We start from the raw sequence: 27,824 nt of genomic DNA, 5'->3' as shown, positions 1-27,824 counted from the left end.
TCTGGAGGACTTGGGAGTATTGAAAGATCTGAACAGCTCACGTGCAGTGCCTTAAAAAGAGGCTGAAAACAGAAAAATGGTATTTGTGGGAGTTAGTATTCATTTTGAGAGTACCCACAGGAACAAGGAACAGTGGGATGTGATAAACATTCCTGGCTTTACCTGGGTCAGCCACTGACACAGAGTCCCCACGGATTGTCTGCTATTAATCCAAGAGCCCATGACAAACTAGTGCCAGGGCAGTTTTCTTTCCAAGCTGCTTTCTCACACCTTTCTTCCAGTATATCCCTGGGACAGGAGCTTCCTGCAGATCACTCCACAAACTACAAGACCTGTTAGACTAAAACCAGACCTGTTTTTTCACCTGGAGCCTCAGGTGTGAGGAAGCTGTATTCAAACCACAGCACCCTTTGGAAGCCCTGAGCAGAATGGGAATGTTTTTTTAAAGGTGTGTACCCTGAGAAGGCACCTGCTTTGCACAGTTCTAACCCCCACAGCAGGGAATAAACCTGTTTCAGAAGGGTTAGGGAAAGATATTTCTGCAAGAATAGGTCTTTAAAAAAAAAGGCTGTGTGGTTTCTGCGTCATTATTTCAGCATTACCAAAACATTTTAGTTCCAAGACAGTGTTCCACATTTTAGGACTATACTGTAGTTTTCACAAAGTAACAGCAGCAATTAAGGTACTTTTATAGAAACGTAAAAGGCATCACAAAACATTTTACCTCGAAAGAAAACATTAACAAAGTCCTTTGTTCACCTTCAATGCTGATTCTTATTTTGGTGTTTTGTCTCCATTTTCATTTCAAAGGAAGTGTTGACAGTTTGGTTTTCATTCCAGTCCAGACTGAAAGCAAAATTTCCAAACATTGCTATTTCTTTTGAAGCCCAAAGAGCAATTCCTTATCTGGTGCCAGCGGGAGGTGCAGCTGTAAGGATGCCATCGTAGTGTCCTCAAGAGCAGTGGGGGAATATTTCCAGCCTCTAGAGGGACAATCCATGTACCTGTCCTGTCCCATTCCACCTCTGGAGGGGTGCTCAGTTTTTTTACTGCTGTTGTATTTGACTGTACCTGATGGAGAAGAGAAAAACATTCCCTGACAGTTGGCTCTGACAGTTGACAAAGTGTCAAGATTTATCCTCCTATTACAGTCTCACTTTTTTTTCAGTTAGCTGTACTTTATTCCCAGCTTGGACAAACTGTCTTCTCCCCCCAGCAAAGCTGACCAGAGCCACGTTTCCAAGGGAAAAACCTTGGGTCACTGGACAGTGTGATGGTGGAGGGTGTAACACACACCACCCAGATCAGAACAATGTCAGCACCAGGCAGGCAACTGGTTTGGCTGAACAGACAACCTGGAAGCTTCTGTCACACAGAGTACCAAAAAAATACAAAGAGGGAAGGAAAATGCTGCTAAATGAAATGGAGAAACGGTAAAGAGTAAAACCATTTCCTTTGAGATCAGATTCTGATCTACACTCACCATAACACAACTGGAGCTGCAGCATGACACACGAGCATTTTGGGGAAAGTTAAATATATTTGTCTCTTTATATCCAATATCACGCTCTCTCACTACAGTAAAATTGTAAAAGAGGAACATTTATCTCTGTTCCATGCTGTCATACCCTGTACACATAGGCTGTAACATCACTTCTAAACTCCATCACAACCAGGCCCAGCACACACACACAAAATCTTGTATTTAAAAGAAAACTAGCAAATTACAGAGCTTGCTTAAAACTTCATTTATTTGAACTGTAAGACAAAGCGTCCTCAACCCAGAGATGCACTGCTTGGCCTCCTTGGGAGCTACAGCAGTCAGTGCACTTGTCAAAGGAAAACACACAAGCAAATCAACAACAGAGAAAAGGTACATTTTTACACACACACACACACACACACAGCAGTTTCCAGTCTCCACTGCAGGCGAAATGCTGATGAGCTCTATCCAAGCCCACCTTGTATCATCAGACAAACAGGTAAACCCCTTCCCCTTACAGAAATGACACCACAGCTCTTTGCTGTACAACCTGCACTGGCACCTTCCAACCTGGCGCTGGGCTCAGGGGAGGGGCTCAGCAGCTCCTCACAGAAAGCCCCTGTTTCTCTGTCTTCAGCAAGTCCAAGGGAAATACAGCCAAGTGAAACCCTGAATATTTGGGGCTGGTAGAGCAAGGACGGGGTGACAGCCTGAGCTCTGCTCTGCACAGGCAGAATGGACAGTGTCAAACACTGCTGGGCCAGGGCTCAGGCTCAGCTGACCCAGGCTCAGGGCTCGGGGCTGTACCTGCCCTTCCCATCGCAGTGGGAAAGGTGATGCTTTTCCTCTGCTGCCAACACGTCCCATGTGCTGCACGTTCTGTCCATTAAAGAAATGATGACACTGCTCAAGGTGTTACATCAGTGAAGGTGTTTACGTTATACCACTGGAAATAACCAAAATACAGGAGAGGAAGGGGAAATGAGGACATAAAGTCTTTATGAGTATTTACACATCCCATTATTAAGATAAATGAAGGCTAATTAACAAGGAATTAGCCACAAGTATGAAATACAAAATGAATTAAAACTGGCTTCTAAATAAGATGAATATTACAACCAACTACTGTTAAAACTAAAATATAACATGGTTTTGGAAGATGCAATAAAATATAAATTAATAATTCTAACAACAAGAAGAAACAAAATTACATAATTGTTTTAAAACACTTTGGAGAGCTGAAATTATTGCTTTTTTCCTCAGAAAAAGCCCAGCAGGGGGGAACCTCCCCATTCTTCCTGCCAGCCGATATTACATTAACAAAAGTCTTCCATGTAAAGCAAATACTTTATATATTTAATAGCTGTTGAGAACGTAACACAGTTCTTCCTAAACAAAATGTAGCACCTCCTGTAAACATTAAAAGCAGTGCTTTAATCTCTAACCAGTTCATATGCAATAATGCCTTTGTTTTGTAATGAATTCCACTCCTTCATTTGAATGTGCCCGTGGTTGCAGGGTTCTGCTGAATCACAGCTTACACAACCACAGCCTCCCAAACTCTGGAGCCTCAGCACTGGGGCTGCGACTGTCTGGGCAGCAAGACTTTGCTCTGCAGCTTTCTGTGGCTTGGAGACACCATGGAAATGAGGAATTCGGCGTTCCCAGCATGTGGCTCCTCCAGCCTCGTCTGACCTGCTGTCAGCTCTACCCTGATACGTGAAAATAAAGACCAAAAAGCAAGCTAATACTTTTTACAAGCTCTCAGAACTGCTGGCCTAAAGGTTTCCCTGTCATATTATCTTAAACTTCTTAAACCAGCATGCTCAGCCTTCCTTTCTCTGCCTTCTGGTTCTGAATTCTTGAATGCTATTTGGGTTAAATTTCAAACTTTCTCTATAGGTAGAAGTATAGTGTTCCTTAAAGTGGCAACTTAAACTTCAGTCGAATAAAAAATCCTAAGCAAAGTTGGAGAGACAGCAACATCTACAACTCAGAGCTGCCTCTGTTCTTCCCACATCAATTTGCACTGTGGTGGCAAACACGGGGAGATAAGAGATGGAGTCAGAACGACATTGTTTAATCAAACTGGTGGATTACACTTTGCAGCACACAGAGGTGCAAACACACATTTCTGTTCCCCTGCCGTGCCTGTGAGGACTGGCACAGGCACAGGCCAGCACAGAACTGCCAGACCAACTGTCCCCTACTCCAAACCCCTGTCCCTGCTCTCTGCCTGGCTGTCACACACCCAGCACGCTCACAAATGTGTCACAGACACCTTCACACTCCGGTGTTTGGGAAAAGCTTGTCAGCACTCCATCCCATGTACAGGCTGGTATCTGGCAGCCCAGGATGCCAACAGGGCCACGTTTTCCTTCCTTTCGGGAGCTGCCACACAAGCAGAAAGGATGTGTGAGATAAAGGGGCTTTCTCTTAGAGTCTGTGCATCCTGACTTGATAGAGTAGAATCCCCAAAACTGCAATTCTTCAGAAATGCTATTTTAACCTTGGAAACATCCGGAAACGATGTTTCACACACCTCAAACATTTACCTCTAATAAATGTATGTTACGTGTACAGGATGTCAATCTGTGCCAGTTTTCCTTTAATTAGAGGAAAGCTTAATTCTCTCACCCTGCTCACCCCTCTCCTACTTTGCCTGTTAGACACAAGAGCGAGCAGTTCCAAGTCATGTCTAATGTTTTTTTGCTGAACAGACTTGAAAAGTAAGATCATTTTCTCTGCTGCTTTCTTCAATCACTCGCCCACACACACCCTCGGGGCTTACACCTAGAAAATGCCCTCTGGGAGTCTGCTCTTGGATCACTGCTCTTTAGGAGTGTCCTCACTTCCAGTTCCCCAGGGACTGGTTCCAAGCACCTTTCAGCTACTGCAACTTTAATAAGCTCTTTGTGCATATCCTAAGATGATCATACTTTGGAAAGCTAAGCTAAATACATCATTTTAAATAAACATCAAATGCTCTTTCACTTTGAGTCTATTCATTATGATCCCAGCATAAACCTCTGGACTTCCCCATCCCTGGAAGTGTTCAAGGCCATGCTGGATGGGGCTTGGAGCAACCTGGGATAGTGGAAAGTGTCCTTGCTCATGGCAGGAGGTGGAACTGATGGGCTTTAAGGTCCCTTCCAACCCAAACTGCTCTAGGATTCTGTGATTATGATTCCAGGAGTGGAAGTGCCAGGCAGAAATGCATTTCCATGCCCCAGGTTTCTGGCAAAGCAGGAGAGGGGAGTCAGAGGCAGCACTGGCTGTCTCCCAAGGCAGGGATGGGACAGCTGTTGGTGGAATACCACTGTTCCTGTGCAGTGAATAGCACTTCTAGAGGAAAATGGATCCATAGTCCCTGATTTTGTCCTCTTCGTTCACAATATTCTTAGACTGAACCTAATGCAATTCACGTTACCAAGGCAGAGAATACATTCCTAAACTGTAAGGGACTGGGGGAGCAGGACCATGACTGTATCCATTCAGGAAAGGATTCTCCTGCTCTTCTCTGTCAGCCGAGCAGGTGCCACAGCTTCCCCTGCAGTCACCTCCCACTTCTTGTACGTGGTTGTCTTATGCTTTAAGTATTTTCCTTCTACTTCCTCATGAGGAGCCCTCACAAGACTACTGAAGAGCAGATGTGAAAAATGACAATCGTTAGACAAAAAGTGCTGTAAAACACAAAGGAAACAGGCACTTCTATTCCCCCAATCTTTTTAAGTACAGGAAATCTCAGGTCCTACACGTGAAGAACAGCAGGTAATACACCTTCAGCAGAAATACCCTTTTAAGCAAATACTTCCCCTTTACTACAGTAAATTTTAACTCATCCTGTCACAGGAGTGATCTTTTCTGTAATTCAGAATTCTCATGACACTCAAGAATATTTGCCCCATCATTTCAAGAGTCCCCATGTTACAAAGCTCCAACCATAACTTCTTTGTCAAGCCTCAGAGCAGCACAACCTTTTGCACAGTTTCAGGAAAGTTACAGGAACACAGCTGTATTTAAATACCCAAACTAAACCCAAATTAAAGTAAGAATCATCACCTCTCCCTGTTGCAACAAGAGTAAACATAGGAAGAGAAAAAAGGCCCAAGAAATAACACTTTAGGTAGGCTTCTAGGATTTCCTGCTTTTTGTAATTTCAGGAGTTATTAGGAAATTGGATATGGAAATATCTTAAATCTGAGTTTCAGTAAAGGAGTTCATATTCTTCATTTATATCCTTCATTAGATGGAGTGCAAGAATTAAAAACTCTGTAAAAACAGAGCTACAATTAGTATCTGTGGTTGGCCCCCAAGTAGACAATGACACGATTTTCATACACCTTCTTCATAGTTTTCTCAATTTGCTTCAAAAATACTTGTGGAATTCTCCCACATAAAGTGTGCACTGTATCCAGAAACTTCGACTGCAGAGGGTAGTACAAGGACTGGAAGAGATTGTCTTCAAATGGAAACTAAAGAAAAAGAAAAAAATGAATTATTAGTTTTCACTAGATGCGAAATGGCATTTTAGAAGTTTCTGTAAGAGAAAACCTTCTATGGGTAGGGAATGACTTGCCCCTCACCTGTCCAAGGTGTCACCAAGCCCATCACTTCAAACCCTGCTTGGGAGCACCTGCTTTCAGAGAAGTTTGTCTTGGCATATTCCCTGAAACAGCCAATTCCCAGAAACTGCACTTCCAGAGTGTGCATTTACAGGAGCTTTACTGACATAGGGACATTGTAAGGAAACTGTTTTGGGGAGTGGAGCTGTACACACACCACATTCCAAGGGGACACATGCACTGGGTCTGTGTGCAAGCCTCTGCCTTCCATGTGCCTGGAGGCTCGAGGTGCTCAGGGAGGACAAACTTGCACCAGGTATTTGTAGACCAGAGCTGCTTCCCAGCAGGAAGAACTCCATTCCAAAACTTTTTTCCTAGCTTCAATATTACAGAAAAGCAGTTCATCAGCCTTTCTGATTGGAAGTTTACTATAATATGGAGAAGTGTTTAAATCACCTCAAACATATCAGAAGCCAAAGCAGCCGTGTCCTGTTGTGTCTGATGGGTTTACACAAAACACAGCTACGCTGGAAGAGCAATCCCAATAAAGCAGGAATCTACACTGAAACACAAGGAGTGCCTGTGTGGAGGCAGCAGACTCACATCACGGATCACCTCGTAGAGTGCCTTGAAGGTGGGCTGCTTGTCATCGTGGTAGACCCCCCTGTTCCCGTGCAGGATGGAGACCCCCTCCTCCTCCGCCCCTCGGCAGTTGCTGCCGTACATGCAGTGGTCAGGCCGGTAGTTCCACTGGCAGGGGAACACATAGAGACACTCTGCCCACGTCAGTCAGGGGAGAGGGAAGGGAAAAAGACAAGTCAAACAAGAGTTAGAACAAATCAAACCATGTTTCTGTGAAAAGCTGGGACTGATGACCACGAAATGTTCGGTTACTTCCTCTGCAATTATCGCAAGCAGCAGCTCGATGGAGATGCTTCCTTCCCTCAGAGGATGACTATACACACCTCAGATGTTGGTCCTGAACCAACAGACAGGGCAACACAAAGTCTGGGAGCAAACACAACCAAAAGGAGCCCTTTACAGAGCTGAAAGTGGCAGAATCAAACCCAGTGAGTACATATCAGGTGGCACTATCCAGTGTCCTCTGCCAGAGGAAAAAGTTTTTGGAGTGACATGAAGGACTAGGGAAGCACACACAGCAGTTATGGTTACTTAAAATCCTGACTCCTTTGGAGACAGCATGGGAAAACTTGCAAAGTACATCCAGTGTTTGCTGCTGAAGCTGTCATGGAGGCCACAACAATTTGTTACACAGCAGAGCATGAGGACTCGTGTATTTTATTCACAGCCCTCCTAAGAGTTATCACCCATTAATTTCATAGGTCTGGTTTTATTCAAAGATGAGCCTAATTCCTCAAAAGGGCTCGTAACTCGCTTTCTCCTACTGATTTTTTTTACACTCTCTCTGTGCACACAGAACTTGCAATCTGCTTGTCATAAATCACACCAGTCCCTGTGACCTTTCTGCCTCGGCTCTGGAGAACAATGAATCATGTCTGGTGCCAGCAGGTCATGGCAGAAATGCTGAAGATTGAATTCTTCACTTGGCCTTTCCCAGCTTCCCAGAAGGCTGCACCTGGTCCCATGTGGTTGTTGAAGAGTAGGAGAATAAGCTTCTGAACCATTTCTTCCCTTAAGGTCTCTGTAGCAGGAGAACTCTCCAGAAAGGGAGAACAGCCCTCAGAGATGGGAAAAGGGAGCAGCTCCTCAGGCCCCAGGTAACATAGTTCTGTGTGGGTTTAACTTGCATCTACAAAAAGACACCTGCAGCATCTTGGCCGATTCCTTCACAGGCCAGTCTCAACAACCCAGAGTTTAAAACCTCAGAGAGTCCAGTTTTCTGTGTTACTTGTATCCAGTTCTTTTGTTTTCTTTTCTTGAGCAGTCTGATGTTACGTAATTCACAAAAAATTATTTACCAGTTACAAGGAAAGGACTGTGGTGCAGAGGAGTCCCAACATGTGGCTTTGATAGAAAACACTCATCTCAAAATTAAGATATTCTTGCAATCTTTGGTTTTTGCTGCACACTTCAGTTAGCAGCTTGAGTTTGACTTCATGACTAATCTGGCCTAATTTCTTTTTTTCTTCCAGGAACCCCTATTCCCATAACATTCATTTCTTTTGGAAATTAATTCCCATTCTCTTTTTCCCTAGGTCTAAGGGTAATGTGTGGTGTACCAGGGACACTGATGTTTGACATCTGTCTGTAGTAAACAGATGTTTGCTTATTGCTTTGCTTCTGCTCACTCCTCTTATTTGCCCGGATTTGGGTATATCCAATTACCTATCCTGTGACTCCTTAGAGAAGAATAAAAGGGAACAGAACAAATAAAGATAAATCCAAACTTGTTTCGTTCTTAAGATCACTCGAGGAAATACTGGATCACATAGGAAACAGGAAAAGCAATAAGAATGGATACTCAGCATCCATTCAAGGCATGAAATAAGGTTCTCAGCTTCTTTGGGAAGCTTGTACTATGCTCCAGTGTTTAAATCCCTGCATTTTTCACCAGCAGGATATCTATGACACTATCCTGGTGCCTGCTGAGACTGATCACTTGGCTCAGAGGCTGGAAGCATCTTCCTCTAATAGTAACTTCTAGTGAAGGAGCAGAAGCAGGGAGGGCAGCAGTTTTAGACAAGATATTCCAGTGGCTGTGTCCACTTTCTGTCTATATTATCTTCGTCACTCATTTGATACTCAAAATTCTGAACTTCAGGAAAACAGAGCATAGCTTCGGAGAAAGTTTGGCAATTTCACATTCAGGAAAACATCTGAAACAAAAACATTTTTGCAGCTACACCCTGGTCCAGTGATGCCCTTAAGCTCACATATGACCTGAACTCCATTCCTGCCTTTGATCGCTAATCCTGTACTTCACTGTTTTCTCAAAATCTCCAGAAAACAAATTTACACATTCAATGGAACCAAGTCCAAGTCCCACTACCTGCAGCAATGTCAGAAGTATATTCATGGGTTGTAAATCCAAGGTGCACTTACACAGTAACTTCATGCCAGAGTATTTATGCAAATTATAAATAACAAGTAGCACTTAAAGGAAAAATCAAGTTCAAGAGATTTTCCTAGCGCAGATAATCACAACTCCAAGAATCATTACTTACCTGGGTTAAAGTAAAAAATGATATTTAGTAAATCCTGGTCTCCCCACGTAATGTAATTTTTGTACTTCTGGTACAATGGATATAACATTTCCTCCCAAGTCAAACCACCTGGTATGATGCTGTTCTGCAGGGCAGAAAAACAGAAGCAAGGGGTTAATACTGTGATCAGTGCTGTGATAGCTGACTCAGAGTGGGGCACACACAGATCTGTAAGTCTGCTAAGCCACATCAGACACCAGGTGAAAAATGAAGAACTGCCAGGAAATGTCAGACCTGGACAGGGCTGGAACAGCAGAGCTGACTGTGCTCCTGTTTGCATAAACAGGGAAACAAGGTCTCCTGGGTCCAGCTCTGATGTCAGCTCCTTCTAGTCACAATCTTCCTATTCTGAGCAACAGGGGGGGAAAAATGTGGAAAAGCGGAAAAATGCAGAGACAAGGTGAAAACCAAGTTATAAAACCAAGGAAAAACACAGCCTAAGGATCATCTTCCCTGGGAGTTGTGGTATCGAGAGCAATGTGGTTTTTTTTTTTACTCCAGCTGTTCTTGCAATGGTGTGTGAAACCCCTGGCCTTGCATGAGGAACCACTTGGGGTGAGCAGAGTTTTAGTGATTTCAGAATATGTGCTCAATGAAACAAAAACGTCTTTCACAGAAGAGGAGAGATGTCAATGAAAATGCTCCCTTCTCACTCACATCAGTTCATGGAGTCACTTATCTGCAGCAGGGTACAAAAGTCTATTTACAACAGATGCAAAAATTACCAGTTTCTCTGGATTTTCACATCAAGTTTTCCAATTTTAAAAACAATACAGTGACTGCACTGAAGATCCTTGAGTTTATTCTTTCATATGTTTTCAAGTGAAGGTAAGATGTTGAAGAAGCCATTTTGCTTCAGCTGCAGGTTCTTGAGGAAGTTTCACGTGTTTTAATAACCACGTTCACTAGTTGCTTTTAGCATGCAATTATATAAATCCCATATTTCTCTGATTCTTTATATTACAAAACTTACATAATTTGACACTAAGTTTTCCAAGATGTGAAAAACACATAAAACCTGAGTTCCTGCAACAGCTGCATCTCTTCTCACCTTGAACTGAGTGCTGCGGATCCGCGTTAAATTCATCAGCATCACCCCGGAGTTGACTCCAGTTGTGCCGTAATAAGGGTGACGTGCAAAGCGGCTGTACCAGCCAATCTTGGGGATCTCGTGTTCCGGGGCCATGGCAGCCAGCTGGGTGGAGTTGAACTCCTTCAGGACGTGCCAGATGTCATCGATGGGCCTCAGGAAGAGAACATCGGTGTCCACGTAAAGCAGGGAATCCACATCCTTCAGGATGACCTTTTGGGTTTGCACAGCGAGGAGAAAGAAATCAAAGAGGCAACAAACAGGAAGATTATTAGCAAAAAGTGCTTTTCTTTTAAATCAATAACCTCTTCCAAATTATCAGTTTATCAGCTAAGTGCAATTACGCAGAGGAACAACAGTTATCAGGTTATTGTCTTGTTGTTTGTTGTGGTTTGTTTTTTCTTTAATCTGCACAGTAAAACAGCTACCAGAGCACAAAGGTTGGATTAACCTTCATATGGAACAGCAACACACTGAGCTCTCAAAAATACCTGCAAGGACTATTTAGTATCAGTTCAGAAATAGGATGTAAATAATGTCTATATACAGAGCTTTGTCAGTTCTTTTCAAGATCTGTAAGTGGTGAAGCATAGAGTGTTCTCCACAGACAGAAAGGGTAACCCAGGAGAGCAGAATACTTTCCATCTCCATTTTGTACCATGTTTCCTTATGCCTTTCTAGAGACTGTTTTTTGTATTCCAACCTTGTGTTACCAACTGACTTGCATTCAGTATTAGTATATATAAGTGTTTCACATTAATTAAGACAACCCCAGCAATCACAGATGTATGTGCACCCTCCTGAAGAGCAAAATTTGCTTGCTGAACAGAAGTGTCACACGAAAACTCACCAGATCAGGTTCAGACCTCTGTTACCAGACTCCATCAGAATAACCCCAGTGAGGTTAGTCAGGGAGAAGGGTGTGAACTGCAGATTGGAGCCAGGACATTTAATCTATTCCTGCTGACCATGGTCCCCCTTGTGGCTGCCCAAATCCTTACACACTAGTTCAGGAATGCCAGTGGGGCAAATCAGGAGGTGCTTCAACAGTCCAAGGATGTTTGCACCTGCTGTTGGTAAGGTCATTTGACAAATAATAAAGGTCATTACCTACAGCTGACCACCAGTTCAACTGCATGTTTGCTGCTCTTCTTATTTGCTAAAACTGTCCAAAAATTCCTGAAGGACTGAAATTTTCTTACTCTGGTCTCAGCCAAAAGCCCTATTTCTCTTTCTCTCTTTTGCTCTGAAAAGAAAACCCAAAAGGCTTTGGATTTTCACCAGACTGTGGAACACAACAATCACCCTCTCCTCCAACTGCAATGATATTAATCACAAGCCCTCCTATTTATGCAGGTTACAATAAATTCCACCAAAGAAATTGAATTTTACATAAATTCAAACGTATTGTAACTGAGGATTACCTCTGAAATAAAGAGAATAACATTAAGATTTTCAACAAGTGGGTGAAACGTATCACCTCTAAGAACACTCAACAGGCATCCACTGAGATGCCAAATCCGTGAGGATGGACTTAAATGAGATTTTTCACCTGATTGAACACTTGAGGATTCAGACTGACACTTAGTCAAGTTCAACAAATCCCTGACCTGTATTTCTGACAGGATAACGACATGTTCTTCCTACAGAACAGGACAAGCAGGAGAAGGAAGTGTCTCTGCATTTTAAACCAAAGTTACACTTACAACAATCTCCAAGTAAACACATCCAACACAATTCAGATCACTCTGCTGGATGGAATGTTACAGCAATACACCATTTTCCCACAAAAAAACACAAACCAGCACGTGGAGGTACCAATAAATGAATGACACAAAGAGTTCAATAACACACTAAGAGCTCAGAGTAAATATTTGCAGATGTTAAGTGTCCCAGAGTCCAGTCCTAAAGACAAAACCAATAAAAAAGACAGCTACTGTAAATCAATAGAAGACAGACAGCTGAAAAGAAGAAAGGGTTTTCAGTTTAAGGATATCCTGGATATTGTGTGTTAATTATTCTGCAGCACCTACAAGCCCTAATTCATAGGTACCTACTAAATAAAAATATATTAAAAAAAAGAAAAATCACTCCAAAATTTAGTCTGAGACAGGAGATTACACAAGAACACACAGAGAGCAGAAGCTATTAGACTTTGCCTGTGGGATCCACACTATAGACCATGTAAGATTTTTTTTCTATGGGGGAACCGGCAGAGAGACAAGTTCAGGTATTTTCCAGCAGGAAAAGCTTCCCCCAGTTAAGGCAGAAGTTTAACAGGTGCCTACAGACACTCCTCACTCCTGCCATGCATAACTGACAACCCAGGCACTGCTTCCTCCAGCAGAAAAACGCTCTTTCAGCAGCCTTCAAGACATAAATCAATGTAAGTCTGTGGAAGTCAATGGACTGTAATCATTTTCCTATGGATTCAAGCAGGTATTTCAGTGCTTGGTGCAGTGGGTGCCTACCAGCACCTGACCCCAGCTTGTATTCCTCCTCTCAGGGTTCACACACTCTCTTTGCTGGTTCATCAAAAGACTCTTCCCTCTCCTGTGTCTGAGGTGTTGCCCTGCAGCGACAACCAACAGGCTGAAAAAAAAAAAGCTGTGCTACCTCCTTTAAGACTTTCACACTTTTCTCTTTCACATGTGGAGTGTTAAGACTCATTTAAAGCCTGGAGATGTGAGTTTGAATTGCTCACATGCCTCCTGGCTGTGCCTTGGGGAGGGGGGGGGATTTAATGTCCCCGACTGGGGTTGTGACAGTTCCTCATGTTGCAGGAACTGCAGCGCAGCTTAAAAACTACACACAGCTGACCTGGAGCAGGAGCCACACCAGACTGTGTCTGCAGGTCTGAGCTCACTCAAACCATGCAGACACACCTGACAGACCAGGATTTTGGGAAGGAATGGCCAGGAACACGCCTTGACTGTGCTTATCTTCCCCCTCGCTCTGCAGGCACTTACAGCTTAAAAGAAGTGTGATTTTTTTTTGCTTTGCAGCTATATAGAGTATTCTTGATAAATCTGTCAAAAAGTTCTGCACAGAACCGGCTATATTTAGCCTGGCACTTCACTTAAATACTCAATTATCTGTAATTTGATTTCACAACTTCTGTCTCCATAGATTCTCCCTGTGTTAGCAAGGTTAGCAAGGAATAACACACTCCTGGGTAAACATGCTGGTGTACTGTGAAGCTGTACAAACCTAAGGGTTTGTGAGGGCTGGCATGGCAGCCTATCCCAGCTTTATCCAAAATTAGGGACATATCACAGAGCTTGATGCTAATGTAACAGTACCACACAGCTGAGTTAGTAAACTTAGTTGTAGTAAGCAATTAACTCAAATTACAACAGAGACCTTTGTATAGATAATGCCCTGGTATCTATTCCCAGTGCTGCCACCAATCCACAGAGTTGGATACTTGAGCATCCTCAAGAGGAAAGCTATAACACAGGGATATTGCTAATCTACCTTAAAAGCTCTTTAAGTAGATTAAGTGTTTTGAGAAGGGTTCTAAATGTTCATCCAAAAATCATCTGAAAATCCCTTAAGCATTTCAGGATACTTTAGCTGATTGTTTTGGTAGCTCCAGACCAGCAGCAGGGTGACAGCTGCTGCCAGCTCTGCAGGACCAACATCCCTGGGAGCAGAGGATGTTCTTCACCCGCTGTCTTAACATCCATGTCAGTAGCACAAACCAGTTTCAGGTGACTGGTGAGAGCAGCAATAAACTCCTAGTTTATTGTTACAGTTTCATTTTGTGCTCATGTAAAGATTTCCATCCTCCTAACTTTGTTTTTACAAATGCCCTGGATGGTTTTACTGCAGCAAACTGCAGCAAAAGATTGGGGCTTGTGAGATTACACGGAGGCTCAACCTGCATTATCTGCATCTAAGTGGCTAAACGTGATCAGATGTCACAGAATGCCTCTAAAAATGTGGGATGCTGTACAATCTTCCTTAGTATTTTAGCATCCAAGGTAGATTTAACAAGCTGGGAATGTGCACCTCAACCTGTTACCCAGGACAGTTCCTTTCTGCAAATGCAGGGTCACCTCCCACAGCTCCAGATTTATCAGTGGGTAAAACCACTGAAAGGTTCTTACCCAATTTTCCCTTAACACATTCCTCATACCCTCCTGTCCACTTTCACACGCCTGCTGGTGCTGCAGCAGAGATTTCTTTGGCAGGAGAGGCACTTGTGAATCAAAGACTCACATTCCACTCGGGCTTAGCATTATCAGGAGCAAGACAATTTGCACAACTGAGAGCTAAACAGCTGATAAACTCAACTACTGCTCCCCTGGGGTCCTCCCTAAATCCAGGCACATTTTATGCTGCTGCAGGGGAAAATGCTCAGTTCGGGGAAGGACAAGAAAAAAATTACACTGACATCCTGCTGGTATTTATTTAAAATAAAAGTAAAAATAGTTATCTAAAGAATAACACTTGGAACCCTCCGCTCCTGCTGTGCACAGGCAGTTCAAATGGGATGTCAGAACCCAGTTATCAAGCACCAAAACAAAAATAATGATGGCTGAAATTGCCCAGAAACAGCCCAAGGTTCTGTCAGCCTGCAAGCTCGAGTACCAAAGCCCAACTGGACACTTGCCACCTCAGCTTGTTTTCTTTACTATATCCACATTGACTTGGTGTCAGCTGCAGCTCCTCTAGGACAACCCCTCCTATTCAAAGACATAAAACCTCAGCCTGACCACACACAACATTTTGCAACTGCCCCAAGAGACACAAACATTTACAGCCCAAGCAGCCTCCTTGTTTTGCTAAGACAACGTGCAACAGTCTAATATTCTTTACAAAAAGTTACTGGAGAACTTTGGCAACGTGTGAGTGACAAAAAGGAATCCGTAAAAGCACTGCCCAGCCTGAAGGAATCAGCAGAAACCCCTTTCTCTCATCAAAAGGGTGATGACAAATGAAAGTGAAACCATAACCACTCTTGTGTTAGTCCACCAAAATAACAGAAAACACCACAGAAATAAGAAGAGCAGAGATTTGTGTTTACCCAGCACATCCTGACAAACACTCTGTATTGAACAAGTGAACGCTCAGGGATTATTTCCCAGGTGATACAAATATTTACTCAGGGAATAGAGGATCCCTGCTGAAGTTGGAGTTACTTTCAGCCCATCTGGCCTTTGTGCAGTTGATAGTCCACCCCTAAATGGCAGATCAACAGAACTGCTGACAGCACATATTTTCTCACATATGTATTCATAGGCTACGTATCTGGACGTGCAGCTGTCTCCTGATTGCTTCCATCTGACAGAGTAAAGATTTCTTTGTCCCCCCCCCCCCCACATCTCATAAGACAGTAATGAAGAAATCTGGACCATATGAACAGCTTGTCACTTCACTGGAGTCACCCCAATAAATAGCAAAGCACGAGATACTTTTGATAGATGTTCTCAGTTCCACAGAAACTGCTTTATGCAGAAGTTCTTTCCATTTCTGAGATGCAAAATTGTTATCAACACTTTCCTTCTCTCCAGCAACCTTCACTATTTTCCAAGTTTCTGACACTAGATATTATACAGTAAATAACACAACTTTTCAGTGAATTTCAAGATCCCAAGACACACGAAGCTCTTGCACAAAATCTAACTTTGAGTACACTGGAATTACTACCTTAAGGGTAATTCTGACAGTCTTGGAAAAAGAAATAAAACTCGAGGAAAAGGGATTGCTGAGAGCATCAGTTTAAGGGCTAACATATGGAAAGAAAGATGGTGTGAGAAGAGGACATGTTGAAAAGAATGTTATTTACACAAGGCATGCAGCATCTACCCCAGAAGATCTGCCCTGAGAGAGCTCTCACACTTTCTCTGGAGTCTGGAGGATCTGGAGAGCCCGAGAGGCTCATGGAACTGGAGACAAATCAGAAACACACATCCTTTGTTAGCCCAGAAACAGCCAGGCTGGGTTTCTGTGTTGTTTTTTGCAGAGTCTAAAGCACAAACCAAAATATCTTGAAGCAGCTGTTTTGGCCTGAAAACAGTTTAAATGTAGCACCAGCAAAGCTTCCTTTCTGTGGAATTAACCTTTTCCTGAAGCAACCTCCTCAGAAATCCAGGTGCCTTACCGGGAGAAACAGGCGCTGGGCAGCACATGGTTTGAATAACTTCTTCCATTCCTGAGCATTTCCTACTGAGAAGGTTATTGGGTAGATGTTGGATTCAAACTTCTTTGTGTATGAGGAAGGCCACTCCTTTAACTGAAAGACACGATGGGAGGAATCAGACACTACATGTTACAGAGCTTTTTAAAAAAAACTGCGCATGCATAAGGAATTTATAACTGTGTACAGTAAACAATGAGCTCGGCTGCTACTTGTTGATGTCCGTGTAATTCTTCTCAGAGATTTGCAACTCATAAGTAAAACATTTGTTTATTTATTTATTTACCAAATGACAAAGAAACTCACCTTCTTCTCAAATTCAGGCTTAAGGGAATCCTCAGCAAAAATGTGAAAGCAGAGTCTCCTGTTGCTGAAGAGAACCGCTGATTTCAGCATGATCAGCGTCTCCTCCAGCCGGTCCCCACATGCCACCACTGCCAGATGCATGCACTGCAAGGATGAAGGCTCCTTTGGATGCTTCTGTTCCCCAGGCTTCCTGAAAATTCAGAAATAGGCATATCAGAGAATCCCACATTAACAGACAGCAGGGTTTTTTCCTTGCCTTTCCTTGTGTAAGGGGTCAGGAGTTCTTTGTGGTTGGATATCCACAGAACATGCACTGGCACGCTCATTTTTGTCAATGGTGCAGATCAACAGTGTTACAATTATAACACAAAGAAATCTGCTGTTTTCAGAAATTTTCTGTTATTCCTACATTTCTGGATTTGCATAAATCACTGCACTACAGACACAGATGAAACGAATTCCACAGCACCTCAAACCAGGCACCACCTTGCTCTGTGCAAGTGACAGCTCCTTCCCCAGCTCAGAGGTCAGGAAGCCAGAATGGAGTTACTACTACCCAGCCAACTTTCTAACACATTGCAGATCACACAACTACATCCAGCAACTTCATTCCCAGGCTTATAATGGCTAGACTGCAAGAAGACATCCATATTTAAAAAAAAAAACCACTCTATCCATATGTAAATTGTTCTAGCAGTTAATTATTTTTGCTGTTAAAGATGCATGCCTTAATCCTGGCCTGAAGGCACTGGCACAGTTTCAAAGGACTGCTCTCTATTTCACCCCATGGAATCGCTGAGATTTTGCTAAAATAGAGAATTTTGAAAACAAACATATTGACATGTCCCAGATGAGTCAGACTATATTCCACAAGTGGTCAAGGGGCAAACTATGGGGTTTTCACTTAGCACCCACCTGTGTGGGATTTATATATATTTCAGCCAGACTACAGGGGAATCTGCACATAAAAGGCACATTGTACCTGCTGGCCAGAAAAATCAGGGGAGTTGAAGATGTTTTGAAAACACAGCCTTTTGGTTCTGTGTGTCCCCCACTTCAGTGTGGAGCTAAAAACTGCATCCTCCAGGAATGTTTCTACCATGTTGTATTCACATTCTAACACAGATGGCACTTATATTAAATGGGATGAGTTGACTAAGGAACTAAATTAGAAGCACAGTAATCACTCTTGGAGAGTTCAAAAGGCAAATCATAGATCACTGCCCTTTCTGGACACATCTCTGAGCAGAGGACATCAATCCTGGCCCCTTCACAGCACACATAATTGCATACACACAATTAATCAGTAAAGTTAATAGTACAAACAGAAGTTCCAAATAAAGAGAAAAAATGACAGTTATAAAGCTGTTATTCTTTTTTACAGACATTAGAAGGCTGCTCTGTGAAACAACAGAGTTCTGTCTGACAGAGTAACTCACCTCTGTGTAAAGGAACACCATCTACTGGCACTTTACTGACTATCCAAAGCAACATATTTTATTAAGGGTTTAAAGTCTTCTGCTTTAGTCTTAATTAACCCCCAATTTCATCAATGTATAAATAATGGAATACTACATCTATGTGAAGTGGTATTTACTTTCCAACCTATTAGTGTAAAATCCTCTGAATTATTGAAGTGAATAATTAGCTGCTCACAGAGATCACCTTTTCCCCCTTCTCCCTATCTGTTTAATGTTTCCTCTTAATTGAGTCTCTAAATCAAGCCATAGGCAGGCTGGGAGCTGCTTTGATGTAGCTTGTGGCAGTGGAATTCACTGGGAGAGGGACTAAACTACACTTTTATTGCAACATTTCAAAACCCAACACCAAAGCACTCAGCTTGGCTGTGCAGTTTTAGCCACGAGCTCTCCATTATGCAGCTATTTTGTAGTGAAAAATCCAGTGTGTGTAGACAAGCACTTCCAATGGACAGACTCAGCAGAAGCAACCCTTGATGAAAGCAGAATTCCCAGGAAGGCCACGGGAGTATGGATAACAAGAGGAGAAAGCTGAACCTTGGAGGTAAGGAATTATCAGTTGCAAAGGGAGTCAGAAGCCTGTAATGGTTTAGGGGGGAATAAAAATCCCTGAGAAAAGGGGCACGAGGTAGTACTTGAACTATGCCAGTAACAATCTGGGACACTGAGGGCAACAGTTAGTGAGGAAAGTCACAACAAGGTACAGAAGAACTTTGGAACACAACATTTTGCATATTTTTTATAAGTACACAAAGAAAACTAGAGGATTGTGGAAACAAAGGTGAGCTGGAACGGGAGATAAAGTGCCACAGCAGGATGCATTTGGCTACAATTTTAACCTAGCCCTTAAAAAATAACAATTATCATCCATAAGTCTGAGGAGAGGAAGGTGTAAAGGCAAAGCCGAACTGCCAGGAAGGCAAATGAGCAGATCACAGCAAAGGACATCACAGCTCCCCTTCCCTCCTCTGTTCATCCACACACCTACACACAGTGCAAGGAGCAATGGAAGGGACAGGGAGAAATATCAGCTGGATGAAAGGATATTCCTTAAAGATGTGCAGGATACAGCTACGTTGTCCTACCTGTACAACAGGAACAGCTGTTAGAGCAGTAACAGTTCCCCACCTCAAGAGAGTCCCAAGCACATTAAAAAGCCCATAGATCCACATTAGCCAATTCTTCCTAACATTTATATGCACATTCATCCATTTATACTCCAACTTGTTGGTTACGAATAGAGCCCATAATCGGATTTTATGACATAAATTAAAGGTTTAAATGCATCTAAATCAGTACAGTGACCTGGGCCTTGAAGTTTAACGTGTTTGACAGGAACAAATAAAGAAACTAAGATTAAGCTCTACACAAAGTATCACAAAATACAGACTTGATAAGATGGAGCACAATAAAATGTTTATAGCAAAGACCTCCCAACAATACAGAGCAGCTCCCATCCAGTTGTTCACTGGTATTTTATTTACTGCCTACATTTTTTTCAGGCAGGCACTGACACAGCAGGAGCAGCCTGAGTGCTCAAGCACAACAGTGTACATTTCTAGGTCTTAAAGTTTAGATTACATGTAATTTTCTTATTAGTCACAGTCAAAGTGTCTCAAACATAATTAACCCAAAACCTGTCTAAATCAATCCAAATCCATTCAAAATAACGCATTCCCATCTCATTACAGAGCCTGCTAATCTATTCAAGCCTTCAAATTTATTCCTGAGAGGAAGATAATGCATGCAGATTCTTACAAAATGCAATATAGTTGTTAATTTTTGAAACCTTCTTCATATTATGATCACATTTACTGTTGCAGCACAAACAAAGGTTCGATTTAGGCGTTGTATCCAAACTGGTGATTCACTGAACAGGCTCCTTCCCTGACAGTCACCCCTGAGTCAATGTCCCAACAGCAGCTCCATGATACGAAACACATTTTCTTACACACTTTAAAACATAAAACAGAAAGGCTCTAAATGTTTTGAAACAAAGTTTTCTCACTTCAGTGGGGTTGCACAAAACCAACTGTAGCTGCTGACAAGCAAAAAGCTGAAGTTTCAACCTCCTCTTACCGCTCAGAGAAAGGGGAAAAAGACACTCAAAACCAGAATAGGTGTTTCTGCCTCCTGTTATCAAGTGAGTTCTTTGTGAAACAAGTATTAAATACTTGGGGTTTCAGCATGTTATTATCAAACTCAAGCCAAACTTGTGTGTACACAGGCTGCAAAGGGAGAAAAAGTGTCTTGACAGGTTGCCATGCAAGAGATGTTTTGCTCTGGAAAAGTTACTTTCAGGGAACTAAATGTGCTGGCAAAGGTTCCCTTCCCGAGCCTTGCCACGCTGGTTTAATAGAGAGCATGGTCACATCTGCCCCTCAAATGTAAAATAACCCTTCTGCATTTGGATACTTTGCACACACTGGTTTGGCACATACTTAAAATTCCTCATATAAAAAATGTCTTACTGAAAGCCTAGGACTTGCTACTTCCTATATGAAGGAGCAGTAAAACCACCATCAAAAATCAGTTCTCAAAGCAAACCAGAAACTTAAATGCAATGCTCACCTAGATTTGCCAAAATTATCTAAAGGCCAAAGCAGGACCCATGAATGTCGCTGATAACAATTGCTAAGAACCAGCCAGTTAATGATATGAGCATATATGAAGCTTTTATCATGTATAGCTACTTATGTCAGAAGAAATCTGTACTTAAAACCTAAAAACTGATGTCTTCTGTCATTATGTGAAGTACAGAAAGCAGTATTACAAATCCCAGCTAAAATACAATTCACCCTCCCTGCAAGGTGCTGATTCTCCTAAAGCAAACATGTCCTAGAAAATGCCTTTGTTTCTGAGCTCAGCCCAAAACCTGCATCCTCTGACCAAACTACACAAAACAACTTGGCAAAACTGAATTGAAACAACTTTTTACATTCACACAGACAAAACTCCACTAAGGCTCTGTGAATTGATTATGCAGTCTCATATAAGCACATACACTGTGATCACATCACAGGATCTTGGCCTGTCCCTTATGCTCCAAGTTCAAGCCCCTCACACTCCTTTCAGTCTCGCCTGGATCAGGATCTTTAAGCTCAGCAGATCCTACCACCCCTTGCCTTCCCAACAATTCAGGCACCACCTCCACTTGGACCAGGTTATGTCACACCTGCCCCACAAAAATTCCTTTTATGGAGACTCTCACCCAAATAAATTAAATCAACACAGCATCCTTCAGCAAGGGGCAGGACTGGACCCACAGAACTGTGCTTCTCAGTTGTACAAACTGCTGGGGCCAATGGTGCAGGATCATGAGGGAAAAAACAACAATCAAACCCCATAAGCAAACAAAATTTTAAAGAAGAGGCATGGTTTGAATACAGAATTCCTCTTTTGTTGTTTGTTGCTGTGTTGCAGACTTTGTAAAAAGTACTTGCAAAGTCAATAAATAATCGAAAAGTTAGATAATGTCAAAGTTTGAAACATGAAGATGCTACTGAGAAGCTCATTGAAATGGAACAGTTGTTTACACTCTCTGGCAGTTCCATACTTTCAGGGCTCTCTCCTTCAGTGTTCTTCTTGATTTCCATGATAATCGCAGAGATATGCCTTAAAGAAAAATGACTTCAGGAGGTACAGTTGCTAGTGGAAATAATCCTGCTTTAATACAGGCATTTGGATTCTGCCCGTGACCCATTCTCAGCCCCAGTAAACATCTCCTGCATTCAGTGGGGTAACAATGCTGGTGAGAAACCAACTGCCTTAATAAGTTAAGGAGTAAGAGCTCAAAAAACAGGAATAGTCTTTCATTCAGAACATCTCTGTGAAATCATGAATCAAAGACACAAAGACATACCAAGTTAATTAGATATATGAGGTCACACTGACCATAATATAATTGGAATGCAAAGGGGAAAACAGTCCTCCACCCACCGAAAGCTGCCAGGGTCTCTTTCTGAACTAATTGGGGTTTTTTAAATACTCTGCCTGTAAGGTGCTGGGAGAGGAAATACAACACACCAGGACTGCAAACTTTTTAAAAGTTATGCATAATGAATTTACATAGAAAAAGCATTCAAAACAAAAAACTCGAGAGCTCAAAATGCACCGGTGCCTCCGCAGTTTGGAACCCAGTGGTATCACACAGCAACAACCAGACACCTTCCCTAATGAGAAATCCGCTAAGTGAAGCTCCCGAGGTGACAGCAGCTCCTCATTCCAGCCAGCGAGTACCTCATTGCCCCCGTCAGCCTTCGAAACGAGGCCAAAACTAATGGAAAAGCAGCTATTTCAGCAGCTGTGCTCGCACAGCCTTGCAGAGGAGGGGACCCGCTGCTCGGACCGAGGGACCGGCGGCGGAGCGAAACCCTCCACGCACCTTCCTGGCATCTCTGGCAACTGCGCTGCGAGAGGAAACTACGCAGGGAAAAGTTTATACTTCCAAACCGGCGCAGTTTGCACAAGGGTCTCCCATCACCGGTCACCCGCGGAGGCGACGGGAAAACACCTGGGAGAGGGAAGCGCTGGAAGCACCGGCGGCAGCGAGAAGGGACCGGCCGGGGGGGACCCGCGGGTCACGCGTGGGGCTGGGCACGGCCGGCACAGGGGGGGGTTTCGCGGGCAGGGGCCGGGGGGACGGGGCCGCCCCCGTTACCTGTGGCCGGCGGTGCCGCCGCTCCGGCGCGGGGGGCTCCGGCCGAGGCGCGGCGGGCGGCGGGCGGGCGCGGAGGGCGCGGGCGGCGGGGCCGCGCTGCCCGCCAGCAGATACAGCAGCAGCAGCACGGCGAGGCACAGCAGGGCCGCCGCCACCTTGCAGGGCCGCCGCATGGCCGGTCAGCGCGGCCGCATGGCCGGGTCCCCGCGCCGGTCCCGCCGCCCCAGCCCCGGCCCGAGCGGGGACGTGGCCGCCCAGCCCGGCCCGGCGGGGCGGGGCCGCTACCGTAATGTCCTACCGTACTGTCTGGAGTAGCCGCCGCACGCCCGGGGAAGTCTCGTCACTTACCAGCAACAAGAGCAATAAAGGTTACTATTGACTAATAACTCCAGCAAGGAACGCCAGGCAGGGCTCCGCGCCCCGCTGTTACTCCGAGGTACCTCTGATTTCACGCCTGTGCAGGTGCGCGGTGATGGAAGGGGTCAGTCTGCACAGCAAGGTGAGCAGGAGGGAAAGGGAGAGAGGGAACTGGGCTCTGAAGCGCCTTTCCTCTGTCTGTGCGAACAGCCAAACTGGTGCTGAGCTTCCCTCCGCCTTGCAGCCCCAGTTTATCACCTTCATACTGCTGTTCTCATCCCACCTGCTACGAAGGCAGGTTGTACGGCAATAAACTGCAATACTTGTAGGACAGCGAAGGAACAAAACATTCACTCCCTTCTGTGCAGCTTTGGACTTGTCCCCGTGTGACCCACCTTAGCTGGTCTTCTGTGCAACATCATCAGAGATTAGCACACTGTGAATTTCATGGAAATAAATCCTACTTGGGTTCATAATCTGATTTATGACCTTTAAATGAAAAGAACGACATAAATGCAAGGATTCTTGTTGCCCCATGGAGCTGGAGTATAAACTGTGCACGGAACGGAGATGCCAGCATTGGAATGGGAGAGAAGGGAAAGTGGAGCCTCACAAGTCCCTCACAGAGTCAGCACTGGAAGTGAACTTGGCTGTGCTTGGCCTTCACTACATAAATGGCATTCACTTGGCAGAGAAACTCTGCAGCCTGTCCATTTTACACTGCTGTCACCACATGCCTTCACCAGTGGTTTCCCAAAATGTACTTTACCTTAGTATTATTGCAAATGCAATGAACAACTACTGTTTCAGAATTTCATCCAACTCGGTTTCTGGCCAGATATAAAAATATAAATTACTTCATCCTAAGGGAAAATAGCAATACTAAATGAGAAACTACAGAAAAACCACAAGGCATAAACATATGCTCTTTCCTGAGAATATATGTACTATAATAGAACCCTACCAAACTTCATACTTAGTAAAAAAAATGAGTACCAGTAGCAACCCCCTGAAATCCTCAAGCTGTTCAAATGTGTGATGTTATACTATCAACACAATCTCTTTTCTTCTCTAGGAGATGTGTGAGCAATGTCTGCCTACAAATACAAGGTAAACATTAGAAATCTGGAAAACATTCTATGGGATTTTTAGATACTTTCCCCTTGTTTCCATGACCTACTGTAGTGCCACCACTCACCTGCCTGCTTGCACCATTTTTTTTCCAAATTAAGATGTGCAAATATCAACTTTTCCATGCTGCCAGCTGCATGCTCACCCAAAATCAGTTCCATGGCTGGGCTGGAACAGAATTACAGTGCACCCTTAAATCAATGTTGCTGAATCTGCTGCACTCTCTGATGTTCAATTTTGGCAGTAAAGCAACAGACTGGCCACAATGTGCAGCCTTGATATGTGACAGTAGCTGTGATCAGTCAGAGTGATGGCTTGGATCTATAACAATAAAAAAATAGGGAGACACATATTTTAGACTTGAACAAATTTATTAATACCAAGTGTGTTCAGTGTGTCTTGTATTGCAGACACATCATGGCATAATCAAATATATTAAGAGGTTAATCATTCAAAGCCCTGTGTTGTAATGTAGTTTTTTTCAGTGTAGCTCTGTAAAGCACTGATTTAAAGCATAGTTATATTTTGAGAAAATCTTAAAAAATTAAAAATCTAAAAAATTAAGCCCTCCCAGTAATTTTATATGTTTTGGGCTACTCTTTCTCAGGTTGTAGAAGAAGACTCACTCTCTGCAGCAGCCAAAGAGTCAGGCAACTCAATGCAAGGGTAAATGACTGGGTGAAAAGAGCCAGGTTCCCAGGAACAGGGATGTAACAGACCTGCACCCTCTGCAGATCAGTCACAGAAAGAAAATCATACCACATACTATCTAGGGAGCAACACATTTCAAAAATTCACTGTCCTACATCTGAGCTAAAAACACAGACTAGCAAACAAAGGTGTTTACGTGCTGCTCCTGGAGTAAAAGTTGAACAACTCCAAGGGCTTTTAACATAACAGCCACAGCAGATCCCTGGAGAGCTGTTAAAGAACCTGAAAGTTGCTTCAGCACGAAAACCCCCCACATTTGGCCCAAATCCATGGCATACCCGATGTGCCTCTGGGCTGCTCCCAAGAACTCTCCCACAATCAGTGGCAGCTCAGGCTCTCACAGAGGTTCATTTGGGTCTATTTTACTGGAATTACAGTTTATGTCCTTCCATCACTAAGAAGCCAATCTCCAACTTGATCTCTCACACTCAAACTTCACACACACCTACTTCAAAGGCCATTGGAGATGTGTCTGGCAGGTAATGCTACAAAATGTAACACCAAGAGACACATTACAAACCTACGCCCCTGGCTGTTATCATTTTATCCTTGTAAAGATTTTCAAGTTTGATTCTGGATTTATGAAGACCATCACCCTGTCTCCAGAGACCCAGGTTCTTATGCTTATCTGAGACAGCACAGAAGGTCTTTGTGATCCAGGATCCTTCTCTGAAGAAACAGAATGAGAAGCTTCATTACCTTTGGATAATGGAAACTGCAAGAGGAAAGAGCAAAAATAAAGCTATGGAGATATCCTGATATTGTGGCCACAGTACTTCTGTAAGTGAAACAGTTAAGGATTATAAACTCCTGGAAAATCAAATCTATGGGAAAAGGAAATTCAGATTAAAATGCATTAGATTTGGAGGAATGCTTCAGGCCACTTAGACAAAAGAAGTCAAAATATTTGTTTTCCACTTGTTTTCAAAGTTAAAAGGAAGAATAATATGAATTTTGCTCAAGTGTGCAATGGTATCTGCTATTTCCATCACACAAAAAGCCCTCAATTATTGTTTACATTGTTAATTTATACCAAATTTTTGCTAAGTGTAAGTCTAACAACTGCAGAACTACTTCTAGTTGTTTACAAAAATGATTACACTGATAATTTAGACAATGGAAATAGCTATGTGTTGTATTGTATTTTATAGTGTATTTCACAGAGAAATGTGTTTCTGATTGAAACCTATGTCTAATTTATTTTCATTTGTTTCCTACATAGAGAAACCATTTTATTCTTCATTTTACTTGTTAAGCTAAATGCATACTCTGTATCTGATTACCATTTGTGCCAATTATATATCTAGAATACATTATGTATCATATCCGTGAGATTATGCCAGATTTACTTGTTATTATTAGCCACATAGAGTCAAATGTGCTCATAAACTGCAAAGCTTCATGTTTCTATTTTTCAAAGGAACAGCAAGTTTTCCTAATTACTTGCCCAAAACACTGCAGATAATGTTTTTTCATTCTTCAGTGCTGCATTAAACATATAGCAGCCAAATTAACTTCTTCATCAGAGAGATGCACCAAGAGGTGTAAAGTGGTCTTTGTACATTTCCAAATAAAACTTTTTATTACAGTTCTAAAAAATTCAGTCTGTTTTTTACAAAAGAAAGCAATTCCTTAGGGATGCTCCTTCATACTTTACTTGGATGGAAAGGCAGAATGGCTGAGGCACCAGCTTCTTCACTGAAATCAGCATATAAATAGTTCTTTCACAAGGCAACTATTAGCAGAAAAAAAGAGCTGGGGGTTCTTAGACTCTAAAAAAATAATAGTGAGGCAGTATTGGAAAGTGTCAGTTGGACAAGAATAAACTCTCTAATGAAACTTCTTATCTTTTATGGACTTGTCCTGCAAATTTGAATTTATGCAGAGAAGACGGTGCCTACTGGTTCATAATCCAGCTTCCTGTGCAATATTCTTATTATAGATTACATTGGTAAAGTCCAAAAGTTAATTAGTGCAGAATTTCTCTGGAAATGCATCAAATGTTTCTAAGGACATGATCAAGGCCTTGGTCCAAGTCAAATCAGCATCTGAAATTAGATGTCATTAATTTCTTATTATAACAGAGAATGCATTTATATGCATCTTCAATTTCTGCAGGAGAAAAAGTGGGACACAAGGAAGTTTAGGCAGAATATTAAAACTATACATCAGTTTTAGATCAGGGGGGAGAATGATCTATTTTGAAGCAAATCATTTGATTTTTGTGCAGTATTTAAACTGCTGGTTCAGTTCTGCACAAGAACGAAGAAGTTTTCCCATGAAGAGATGTCATATTCAGTGGATTTCCAGCCTGGGGGATTGTTTGTCTACTTTTTTTTTTTAAAGAAAAATTTATTAGCAGAAGTTACATAATTCTGCTTTCTCCCTCCAGGAAAAAATGTTGGAATGCATTTCAGAGGGGGCAGCAAGAGGAAGAGAGTCAGCAGTATTAAAGATGTAAAGAATTACCTGGAACCAGAATACCTCTCATGGTCTAATGGCAGGAAAATCAGACTAATTCTACATTAGGTCCTGTATTTAATAAATTACGGCCTTTAAATCAACTTTTTTTGCTTTTGGCAATTTTTTGAGGTTCTTGTTGCATTTTTCTCCTTAATGCTGTATTGTAATTCATCAGGATCTGCCTCTTTTCACACTGTCAATGTTGTTCTGCATTTATCCAATGGCTTAGAAGAGATGGAATTGGGAATTC

General features: G+C 42.7%; 1 protein-coding gene across 2 annotated transcripts; it reads right to left on the bottom strand.

Annotated features, from left to right (window-relative positions):
* Positions 1–75: 75 nt before the first annotated feature.
* Positions 76–23,085, bottom strand: GXYLT2 (glucoside xylosyltransferase 2). Of its 2 annotated transcripts, none has more exons than XM_027700934.1 (7): positions 22,913–23,085; positions 16,775–16,964; positions 16,433–16,564; positions 10,285–10,536; positions 9,195–9,318; positions 6,652–6,824; positions 76–5,958 (listed from the first exon to the last, which is right to left on the bottom strand). In XM_027700934.1, the coding sequence occupies exons 1-7, from the start codon at positions 23,083–23,085 to the stop codon at positions 5,776–5,778; spliced, it is 1,227 nt and encodes a 408-aa protein (XP_027556735.1). In that variant the 3' UTR covers positions 76–5,775. The 2 variants fall into 2 exon arrangements, with proteins under 2 accessions (XP_027556735.1, XP_027556736.1); XM_027700935.1 differs by lacking the exon at positions 22,913–23,085 and adding an exon at positions 22,420–22,537.
* Between the last annotated feature and the right edge of the window lie 4,739 nt (positions 23,086–27,824).

The sequence above is a fragment of the Neopelma chrysocephalum genome, unplaced genomic scaffold, assembly GCF_003984885.1.
Source record: "Neopelma chrysocephalum unplaced genomic scaffold, ASM398488v2 Primary Assembly neopelma1_147, whole genome shotgun sequence".
In the NCBI taxonomy this organism is placed as follows: Eukaryota; Metazoa; Chordata; class Aves; order Passeriformes; family Pipridae; genus Neopelma; species Neopelma chrysocephalum.
This window is presented reverse-complemented; position numbering and strand designations above follow the sequence as displayed.